The sequence below is a fragment of the Hyperolius riggenbachi genome, chromosome 2 (genome assembly GCF_040937935.1).
Source record: "Hyperolius riggenbachi isolate aHypRig1 chromosome 2, aHypRig1.pri, whole genome shotgun sequence".
Lineage (NCBI taxonomy): Eukaryota > Metazoa > Chordata > Amphibia > Anura > Hyperoliidae > Hyperolius > Hyperolius riggenbachi.
This window is the reverse complement of record NC_090647.1, coordinates 85,607,406-85,619,577: the sequence shown is the minus strand read 5'-3', so window position 1 is coordinate 85,619,577 and position 12,172 is coordinate 85,607,406. Positions and strand designations below refer to the sequence as shown.

At 43.8% G+C, this 12,172-nt stretch overlaps 1 protein-coding gene across 2 annotated transcripts in view; it reads left to right on the top strand.

Moving 5' to 3' along the window:
- The first annotated feature begins 770 nt into the window (after nt 1-770).
- FLT1 (fms related receptor tyrosine kinase 1) overlaps nt 771-12,172 on the top strand; it is a 105,152-nt gene continuing 93,750 nt past the window's right edge. Inside the window, exon 1 of one of the 2 annotated variants that reach the window (XM_068267009.1) lies at nt 771-818. In XM_068267009.1, the coding sequence (XP_068123110.1) occupies nt 812-818 (7 nt within the window). In that variant the 5' untranslated portion in view covers nt 771-811. Of the gene's footprint in view, nt 819-2,276; nt 2,628-12,172 lie in introns of those variants that run through there. The other variant, XM_068267008.1, reaches the window with a different exon arrangement.

Here is a 12,172-nt window from a genome sequence, read left to right as displayed (position 1 = left end):
TCAGCACCACGTGATGACACCTGATGTCCTGTAGCGGTACTGAGGGCTATCAGTGTGCGGCGCCCGTGGAGGAGTCGGCTTTCTGAGCTGTCTTGGCCTGTGTGTTTTCCTGGTCCCTGCTTACTCCTGGATGAGCGGCTGGTCACTAGTAAGTAGGCAGATCTACTTGTGACCTGTGGCTGTGTGACAATTTTTAACACCCTCGCCCTGGGTGCAATTTAGCCTAGAAACTGTCCTGTTTTAAGCAATACCAATTGCCTGGCTATCCTGCTGGTCTGTTTGGCTAGTAGTGTTTGAATCACACCAGAAACAAGCATACAGCCAATCTTGTCAGATTTGACAAAAATGTCAGAAACAGCTGATCTGCTCTGTTGCATGCTTGTTCTGGGTCTATGGCTAAAAGTTTAAAGAGAACCTGTACTGAGCAAAAATATTTAAAATAAACACATGAGGTAACTTCAAATGAACGTTACAGAGTTACCTTGCCATCAGTTCCTCTCAGAAGCTCACCATTTTCTTCTGACAATAATCCCATCTAGTTCTGACAATATTTTGTCAGATCTGAAATATATCAGTTGCTGTCAGTAAAATATCAGTTGCTGTCAGTTATAGCTGAGAGGAAAACGGATGTACCAGGTAATGTCCATGTTTCCCTATGGCTGAAGTGGGCGATGTTACAGTTTAACTGTGTGCTGACCAGAAAGCTGTTATGGGTAATGGCTATTTTTTAAAATGGAGGACGGAAAATTCCCTTGATCATAGTGAACAAATAGGACGCGGGACAGGAGAAAGACACTGAGGAGTAGACTACATGGAAGGTAAGTATGACTTGTGTATGCTTATTTTGACTTTTATTTTCAGTACAGGTTTTCTTTAAGAGGCAGAGAATCAGCAGGACTGCCAGGCAACCGGTGTTGTTTAAAAGGAAATAAATATGGCAGCCTCCATATACCTTTCGCTTCAGCTGTCCTTTAAGCTTTTCTAATTACAATATCACTATGGGATTCCAGGAAACGTCCTATTTAGGATTAGGACTATATAGATAGATATAATTGTGTATCTCCTATTCAATATTCCCCATTTCATAAGCTATAGTAGCAGAGAATAGCAGTACAAATACAATATTGGTACAGTAATGTCACCAACAACATACCTCCCAACTTTTTGAGATGAGAAAGAGGAACACTTAAACCACGCCCCTGCCACACACCTGACCACGCCCCTGTCACACCCCTAGTCACGCATACCATAAAGATTACATAAGAAAAATATGTTGTTTTATAACTTCAACCACACTGGTTCTTTCTATTTTGGTTCTTTTTCTTTCATATTAACATTTTAAAATTAGCAATATATCAATTTAAAGGATGGGAATAACTGGGAATAAAGTTTAGAGTTAATCAAACACATTTTTAGTAGAGAAATATATATGTTTACATAGAAAGAGGGACAAAGTCCTGAAAGAGGGACAAATGAGGAGGAAAGAGGGACAGAGGGACAGGGCTCCCAAAGAGGGACTGTCCCTCCAAAGGAGGGACAGTTAAGAGCTATGCAACAGTGAAAATAGTACCAGTTAGAGCCCAGCTACCCTATGGGCTCATTCACACTACACAACGCATGCACGAACACGATTTTGTGCATGCGTTGCCATCGCACGGACGTCGGCAGCTGTACTCATCTAGTAGCATGTGGGTCGTGCGATAAAATGTCCCCAGATGCGTTACATCATAATGCATGGGAACGCACACCTATAGAGTGAATGGTAACATGAAAGTCTATGGACTTATATGTTGCCATATGCATCGTGCACAACGTGCTCTGCGTCAAAACTGACAGCGCAACACATAGGCCTCAATTCACTAAACTTTATCAAACATTTGATAATTCATCTCATGGGTAAAATCTAATTCTGATTTCACTAAGGTGTTATAGATTTATTGAACGTTTTATCAATAAAACATTCGATAAATATATAACATCTTAGTGAATTCAAAATTAGATTTTACCCATAAGGTAAATTATCAAATGTTTGATAAAGTGTTTGATAACGCTTAGTGAATTGAGGGCGAGGCCATAATGTGAATAAACCCTATGCTAGCTACATGAGTGCAGCCTGGAAGATGCTGGACCATCTGCAGCTGTGACCAGATAGGCACTGGATGTGCTGGGTGACACAGAGGGCGAGGTATACTGCTGATGTCACTGCCAGGGATGTGGCCACACATGCCATTAGTTACAACATGAGACTTTTGTACAATGAATGGACATATCCCAGTGGGGGTTTCAGCACTGTGTCCCTATCCTTCAGCTTATCCCGTCCCCCGCTGCAGCACAGGACACACTGCTGTGTGCACAGGCATTCAGCAGGAAGCTGGGGAAGAGACAGGACCGTACTCAGTGCTGCTGCTGGATAGTTTGCTCTAGTACAGGATACTCTTCCATCATTCCTGCCCAAGTCTGAGGACCACAAACTTCTGGAAAACTCACAAGCTGCTGGTTATTGTGGCTGCTGGTGCTGACAGTGGTGGGATCTGCTGTTGTACAGAGGGGGATTGCTCACATAGAGATGCTAAGCTGTGCCACTGTGGCAATGCTGTGCCTGCTGTTTGGATGCCTGATGCTCACAGGTAGGTGTCACTCCCACCTGGGCCTTCTCCTGCACTTTTGCTGGTCTTCAGCCCCTCCTCTTTACCTGTGGATGACTTTTGGACTTTTGGAAGCACTCAATATTCAGTCATTAGGTTGTACATGGCAGTCGGTTGTGCTCTAATGCCTAGTACACACCATACAATTTTCTGTTAGATTTTTCTGTTAGATTTTCTGTAAGATTTTCTGTAATTACATTATTTTATGTAAAGTACTGGTAGAGACTGGTCGTTATCTCTCTGGTGCATTGTCTTCTGGTTATCTCCTGCTGAGTAGAACAATGCCTAAATGCTAGACAGATAGATGGTTAGATAGACAATTTCCAACATGTTAGAAATGATCTATCTGGCAGGTAAATCTAACGGAGAATCTTACAGAGAATTGTATGGTGTGTACTAGGCACTATACATTGCATAGCTTGCACCTCTTGCGACATGTCTGATCTGTTTCTGATAGAGAAAGGTATGAAGTTTGCAAAGAAAATCGATCAGTTTATCGATCAGGAGCAGTTTGGACACGGACACACGATACAACTTACCGTCTGATCATGCATGGATCAGACAGGAAATTGGATCGTGGGTTCCCAGCATTACAGATCTATCCAACCCTTGTTCAAACCTATGGTAGCCATACACTTATAGATGGCCAATCGATGTGGCCAAAAGATTGATCCCCTCAGATCTGAATCTGATTGAATCCTCTACACACTAGAATCTTTATAGATTTCATCATTGCATAGCTCAATGCAGTGCAATGCTATGTGCTGCCAATCTGCCATCACTCCTGATCATTATCTCCTGTCCAGTATGATTAACCAATCTGATCAATTTTGACCGAACATCAATCTAATAGATGATCGTTCCGGTATGTTGGGGGCATCACTTTCTAGCAGATTCAATCAGAGTGGTCAAATCTGCCAGATATGGATGGGGAAACCCTTTAAGTGTATGGGCATCTTTACACTTTGTGAAACTGCTGGCTAAAATATACATTTATGGTTTTAAGGTATAACCAGTTTTGGTCAGGCGTAAAGACCAAGCCAAGTACCTCTGTAAATATCGGTTTCCCATATGTGGATCAAAACTGATTTGAATCTTATTTTTTTTTTCCTCGTTAAAAGACTACAAGGTGTAATATAGAGCCATATTTTTCAGTCCCGTCCCCAAATCCAGCCAGTAGCTATACTCACAGGTGGAGCTGTCTGTGCATCAGCAATGTGCTTCAACAATGCAGATACCGTATAGGCTAATTTCACACTGATGCGTTGTGCTGCATAACCTGTCAAACAGGATTGCAACAGAGGGGAAAAGTCGCATTATGTGTTAGACGTGTGATGCGACGTATACAGTGAAGCATACGGTACGTGAAAAGTATGCTTCATCCCAACTGTAAACGTGGAAATCGTCCAGTAACACGCAGCGTGTCTCACGTTATTCCATCGGATTCCGCAGCACCGCACTGCTAACACGCAGAGGTGAATGTGCCCTCCTACCTAATAATCCCCCTGTGTCGCTGCGCCCCCTGTCCCTGTGTCCGTGCGTTTGCGCTACTGCGCATGTGCAGCACGGACAGCCGATGGGACAGGAGGAGGATGGGGCCAGACGGACGTGTGCGCGCGCCTGCGCACTGACATGCGGCGGTCACAGCGGCGGGAGGGGGGTTGTGAGACCGACTTAGAAGCCGTTATAATAACAGGATTAGGTCTACTAGTTACAATATCATCGCATTTCATTTCCTATATCATTTTATGCAATGAAATGCTTCAGTGCGAAAGTAGCCTTAACTCATGTGGATACCCTAAAGGTGCCCATTAACGGTACAATTTTTCCTTCAGATTCGATCTTCTGACGCACTTTTTATGATCCAATTGTATAGAAAACTGTGCCGTTTGCGGTGCAAATCGATGTTATGCAATTGTTGGATTCGTCGATTGGCCGATTGAAAAAAGGAAAAATGATTAATCCGAAAGTTGGATTTTATGATCGAATCGGAATGTAAAACCTTCTTAAATCGTTTGAGAGCAATCGATAATTGCCTTCTGATTACCGGTAGATAGGATCATTCAAATCATGTCAAAATATTGCATCTGATGGAAAAATTGTACCGTTAACTGGCACCTTTATGCAGATTGTCAGGAATTGCGGATGGGACTTCTAGGAGACCTCTGTGAGAATTGCAGCCGTGGAATGGCATAGTCTTACATTTTCACACCATGACTTTTCAGCTTGGCTAATGTGGCTTTGTTATCAATCACCATGATACTCACCAGAGTTCCGGTGCCTTCATGCGGTAACAGTGTTTGTATGCAGTATGCAGCTTGCAGGTTCAACATTAGCAGGGTCGCTTTGTGCTTCTGCTGTCTGGTGTGGTTTATACTTGTGGTGTTATTACTGTGTGCTGAGTCCATGCTTCTGGCGGAATTGGTGCCATACACTTAGCTGTAGCAAGTGATGAATAGCCATAGTATTCATCCGGACAGCACAAGGTGTTTGTAATTGGCTGGAATTACTGTCTAGCCCGCTGCATAGAATAGTATGATATTATGATACAATCTTCTGCCTGAAAGACAGAAGATAAGTTTTCATTCATTTTCATGCAACGTAAAAACTTGCTAAGCCCCTTGTTATGGGGCCCTTGCACAATAGAGAGGGTCAATGATATGCTAATAGTTCCAGCTTTCATTCATATTTAATGTAGATTATATGCAAATTAGAATTTGGGCCAATCAAGTTCATTTCCTGTGGCTATTGATTGGGCAGATTCCAAACTGCATACACATTGCATTAAAATTGCATGCAATGCAAATATATTAGCATCTCATTGACCATCACCATTGCACAGTTTAAGATGAAATGACTCCTTCGCTATAAGGCTGGATTCACAGTAGCATTCGTAGACATCGGAACGGACACCCCGTTGACATTGCCATGGGTTGTTTCCTGGCTTTTGGTGTGGCAGTTGTGCACTGTCTGTTTTTCATGGTGATTTCTCATAGGGAAGTTTACATGAGATGTGAATAAGGTCGATCAAAAGTCACCACCAGCAGCCTCCACCGCACTTGATGCATCACGTCTAGTGCAAACACCACCATTGAACCCCCATGTCTGCATTTTGTCTGCCATCCTCCATTATTCACCCAGTGATAGGAATTATTATTCAATCTTTAGATAGCGCCAACCTCTTCTGCAGCACTGTACAGATATATTGTCTTGTCACTTGACTGTCCACCATCTAATCCCTACCATAGTCTTATGTCTATGTATGTATCATGTAATGTATGTATTGCAGTATAGGGCCAATTTAGGGGGAAGCTAATTAACTTATCTATATGCTTTTGGGATGTGGGAGGAAAACAAAATGCCCGGAGTAAACCCACGCAGACACGGGGAGAACATACAAACTCCTTGCAGATGTTGCTCTGGCTGGCAGTGAAACCAGGACCCAGCGTTGCAAGGCGAGAGTGCTAACCACTCCGCCAACATGCTGCAGGAACAACAAGAAGCAACCGGCATCTGAGCCAGCTTGAACCTCGCCATAAATCTAGCTGGAGATGACTTTCATGGTCACCAGTGGCGTAGCTAAGGAGCTATGGGCCCTGATGAAAGTTTTACATTGGGCCCCCCCAAGCACTCTATACATAACAATTGATGCGGCTCACCAAAACCTGCCAATGGCAACTACAGTGTCAGAGGTGCAAGAAGGGAATGGGGAACAGTGTGTTAAAGATTACCACTTTATAGAAGTGATTATTATGAGCACAGGACCAATAGAGAGCTAATACTGTAGTTGAGGGAGGGCCCCTCTGTCCCAAGGGCCCTGATGCGGTCACAACCTCGGCAACCCCTATTGCTACGCCCCTGATGGTCACTGATGATTTGTAACACTATAGAATAGTTTTCATATTGTACCACATAAAATATTATATGGAAAATGTTTTGCTTGAACATGTTACCATTTACTTGCACTGTTGTATATCAAACACAGAAAGAACTTGGTATCAGAGCTATTCTATCTTGGGATGTCAGGCAGTTGATTCCTATGAGTGTTGGGGGTGGGTTTGAGGAGTCTTGTATTGCCCATGAAGTCAAGCGCTGAAATAGCCGAGTTCCCGGGACACTTAACATTCCGTCACTCATATCCCCGCTGCATTCTAGGCTTCTTTTAAAGGGAACCTAAGGTGAGAGGGATATGGAGGCTGACACCAGAGCCGGGCCGAGGCAGAGGCGAGAGAGGCTCAAGCCTAGGGGCGCAGTGTAGGAGGGGGCGCACAACTCACTCAGCTATGATTCCCCTATTGTGTTTAAAGCAGAGAGAAATAAGAAAAGGGGATACATGGCAGTGACTGCAAGCCAGATAACTACAGATTAAGGTGTTGGAGGCTCTGGGCCGCCTCTTAGTCTAATAGCAATCAGTGTGTGACTGTCGGGGTGGGAGGGATGGAAGGGCGCACTTTGGTGTCTCAGCCTTGGGTGTTGGAGGACCTTGTCCCAGCTCTGGCTGACACTTATTTGCTTTTAAACAATGCACATTACCTGGCTGCCCTGCTGATTCTCTGCCTCTAATAATTCTAGCCATAGACCCTGAACAAGCATACAGATCAGTTTCTGACAAGAAAAATCTGAGAAGATTAGCTGCATGCTTGTTTCTAGTGTGATTCAAACGCTACTGCAGCCAAATAGATTAGCAGGGCTGCCAGGCAACTGGTATTGATTAAAAGGAAATAAATCTGGCAGCCTCCATATGTCTTTTTCCTCTGGCTCCTTTTAAATTATGAGTGTTGCTAAAATGTATCTGTCAGATTTGGGTGTTTGTGATACGAAGCATGGATGGGAGCCGTGGCAACTACAAATCATGTTAACCCCCCCCCCCCCCCCCCCCCCCGAAAAAATTGTATGGAGTCCCTCAATGTTTAAACATCCTCCCTTGCTTACCTCTGGTGACCCTCACAGCCTGGGGGCCCATCTTGCAAAGGTCATAAAACAAGTGTGGACATAGTAATCATCACACCGATAACAAGTGTAGCCATACAAACACCTGAGCAGAGTGAGTGAGGTAGTAGTCGGGGCTCCCTTACAGCTCCGCCCCCCCCCTGCAGTCACGGAGACTACTCCCCTCTAGTTACACCCGTGAATGGGAGCAGAGGTGTCACTAGCAGAAATCGGTTTGTGATTCCCTCACAATGAAATGAGTCATGTTCAGATATCCAGCTGTGTACATAAGTTTTTTTCCCTTCATAATTCCCCTCCATATCATTGGTTGTGAGATGTGAGCTCCGATTATCCTCACTGCTGGTCACTCGATGTCTCTTTTTAGTAATCGGCTACCATGACTTTGAAGTCTGGGGCAAGTAGGACAGAACGGGAAGATATGAAGTCAGAGACAGTGTCAAATATGCAGCAGATGATATGTTCCTGCATCAGTTGCTCATACAACGTCTTGTAGAATGGAAGAATTCATTTACAGTGCATCCCAGTGCTTGGTCAGTAGCTGTAAAGCTGATTACATCCCATGTGGCACTGGCACTATGGCCCTTATTCCTTATTCAATTCATTTTTTCTCCTGGGGGATATTTTCACACCTTATCAATAAAATGCCTTTTAAAGCAAATGTGAAGTGAGACTAAAATAAAAAGTCAGATGCTTACCTATGGAGAGGGAAGGCTCTGGATCTTATAGAGCCATCCCGTTCCCTGTTCCAATGTTGTCACCCCCGATCACATCTGCTGCCACAGGAGGCTTCGGAAGTCTTTTGGAAGACGGGCACCTCCATACTGCGCATGCACGAGTGCGGGACACAGTACGGTGACGCATGCGCAGGGTATGGAACAACCCGTCTTCAGGAGCACTCGGGCTCCTGAAGCATCAAGAGGATACGCAGAGCTGTATTCGACCAAGTGTTCGAAAAGCTCTTGGGGGGAGGGGGTGTGTGGGCGGACACAGCGCTGGAACGCGGGGACTATGAGAGAAATGGGAAGGCTATAGGACCCAGAGCCTTGGAAAGTTATTTTAAAACTAAGATGAAAAATGATCTCCTAGTAGTAAAGTTGAGAGACAAAGTGAAATGAATAAGGGTTATATACTGCAGGTTGTAGATCTCTGATAAGGAGTGGAAAATGTGTGCGCACTGCAGAATTGCGGAGAACTGTCAATATGTAAGCTAATATTGATGGTCTTACTAGTCATGCAGAATCTTATAGAACCCTATAGATCGGTGGCTGGCTTTGCAATGAGTAAAATTACCAATCAGAACCATGTAAATAAAGGAAACTGTGCTATTTTGTTTTATAGGTGTGTTTGCATGGCCACCAGTTCTGATTTATTGGGAATGTATCCATGTGCTGCAGTGATGGGAAAATACATTACTGGCAGATACAGTTTACAGTATGGAGTTTACATCTGAGTTCTGTACTGGTTTGCTTAACTGATGGAGAGTATTCCATTGCTTCTGGTTAGCTGGTCACATGTATGAGGAGGGCCTAAATCTAGAAATGGCATTGTATTAGTATTCTACCATAAAGTATGATGTTAGGTACTGTAGGTCTGTATTTGTCATATCTCACAATACTTTCTTTTTGGATGTTGTTTAATGGATTATTGTTGAAACTCATAGAAGGCAGCTCACCCAGTTCATAGAAAGTAAGGTCAGATGGCTCTTCCCTTTACTGATGAATAAACCCCTAATACTGTTAATTAACACCTGTGTGGAATGACATGTAAACACGGAGGGGACTTTGATCAGTGATCCCTTGCTGCATTCAGAGAATGGAATGTTTCCGATTCTGAGTTTGAATGATCACATGTCCAAAGAACCTTTCATTTACCAAATACTCAGCAGTTATTGTTTCATTGGGTATGAAGACAAGTTAAAGCCTATACCCACTACACAAATTTTACAGTGATTTTTTCGGCAATTTTTATGACCCCTGGCAATTTATTTGCGCAATGAGAGATTGTATCCACAATCTTGTGACGTGGGCAAGGCACGCGATTACATGAATTACATTTGGCTACACGTTGCAATAGTGACCGTCACAACGGATCGGATCTTTCAGATCCTTGACGACTCCCGCACAAAGTTCTGCGATCTTTGAACTCCCGTTTGCCCTCATCATGTGCCATTGCGTGACGTTGCATGTTCCTGCGAGTGGGAAGATGGATTGGAGAACCTCGTTCATCGGTAGACGTCAATGTGAGGTTCCCCGATCCATCTTGAGGTGACTGTTCAGCTTTAGACGTACAGTATTTGATAAATGATCACAGATCCATATACTCGTGACTTGTACTGATATTGATACAGAGGATTAGTGAGATGCAGTCTATACACTCAAGCTAGAATCTTATCATTTTGGCCAAAAACCTAGATTTTCATGCAATCTTCTTAAAATAGCTATTGTAAAATAACGATGAAAAAATGTAAGGTAATTGTTTGGTTGTTTTAAAAAGATTGATCTCAATGTGGTTAGGTCTATGTTTTCCAGCTCCACCGTTTAATAAAATATTTGCGTTTGATCATAAATTCTTGCAATTAATCAATTGTTCTTATTTGGTCAGTTTGTATTTGCAAAGATACGATTGTTTATTGGATCTGAGGTGCCTTTTGAAGAGTCGCCATTAAAACGTGTGTGGCTGGCATAAGACCCATGGTCATAGGAATGTGTTAGAGAACTCTGCATATATTGTTCTCCTGTTTTGCGAGTGAAATCACACTTAGCTGTATCCATACTTCTCACTGGTTGAACTTATTATTGTATTGTCTGTGGTGCATGTGGCTGTCAAATCCACTACTTGTTGTTAATTTGGGGATTAGCTTACTAATGTGCAGACGTTTGCAACCCTCGCCCTACCAGAAAACCAGTGGCATAGTAACAGAACCAAAGGCTCCAGTGCAAGATTCATGCTGAGCCCCCTTAGCTTAGTATGTCAAATAGCCACATAATAACACCCACAACTTTTTTTTCCTTCAGTATGAGAGAGTTGTAAGCATTGGGGTGGGGGCATTGTGCTGATGCAAAGCAGGGGCATAACTACAAATCATAGGGGCTCTCAGTAAAACCCTTGATGGGGCCCACCAATGTTCACGCCCCTGCCTTGCCTCCCCTTGGTGACCCTCACAGCCTGTGGCCCACCTTTCAAGGGTGTTAAAACCAGTGTGGCCATCATGATCTGCACATCCTTAACAAGTCTAGCCACAAAAACATCTGATCTGGAGGATGGACCATTGTATCAGTTGGAGGAGACAGTTGGAGGAGAGCAGGGCTGTGGAGTTGGTACAAAAATCATCCGACTCCAACTCCGACTTTGACTCTTCCGTTTATGAAAGCTCCAACTTCAGGTACCCAAAATTGCTCTTACTCCTCGACTCCTTAGTCTGATTCTTACCAGGGCTGTGGAGTTGGTACAAAAATTATCCGCCTCCAACTACTCTGTATTGAAACCACTGACTCCGACTCCAGGCACCCAAAATTGCTCTGACTCCTCAATTCCACAGCCCTGGAAGGAGGGCTAGTTGTTGGAGGCCCCCACAGCTCTGTTGGACTCCTGATCCGAAGCACAAATAGAAGTAATGATTTCCACTACAGCACCAATAAAGTGCTACTGAAGGAGAGCCCTAAGGTGGGCCATTGCATTGAGTCCTTCTAGTCCACAGGTCCAGGTGCAGTTGCAACATCGGCATCCCCGTTTGTTGAGCAGAAAATAGTGAGGATGCAGCAGTTATGAAATGCACAGTGAGCGTGTGGTTGATCGCCATCCAACCACTGTCGAACCCAGTTGCCCACGGGGAACCCCACATTCAGTTGCATGCACAGAAAAAAGGTGAGAGGTTGATCACCGGTTGCTGAGAAGCTGGTCCATGCAGTTACCACTGTACTCAAGTACCCATCAGAACTAGTTCTAAAGTTGTTTGAAAATAAGAACCAGAAGGGATGATAGGGTTAGACATCAAAAAGGAGTTAACATAAAGGGGGAGGTTAGGATTAGGTGTTGGGAAGGAGTTAAATGAAGGTGGAATTAGGGTCTGGGGTGCCCCTACTGACCAGGTGCTTTGTTGGTGGTCCTCCCCCTGCTTCAGAAGCTTTGGCCAGACTGCTTCCATTTAGCTTCCACAGTCATGGAGGTTAGTTTGCTTCCAGACCCATGGGTTGCATACTTGCATTATTTTGGAAGAAAGCCTCACTCCTTACCAAGCAGAAGAACTTTGTGCTAATGCAGTTTTGTAACGCAGCCAAGTCCTCATTGCTAAAGAATGGAGGTCCCCCCACTCTGTGCAACCATCCTGACTCATAAGCTGAATGAAGTCTATCATTTTGAGATAATCACCTTTTCACTTGCTAATCGGGAAGCTCAATTCAATAAGATCTGGTCCCCTTATTGAGATGATGTGTGTGTGTGTGTTACCTCCCTCTTTCCCCTATTCTTGCTATGAAGGTGCATCATGCTATGTATTTTTGGTGGCTTGCATGTATATATCATAAACGGCCCTTTGCATCCATAATACTTTCATCTGTTGGATTCTGTATGCATTGAAT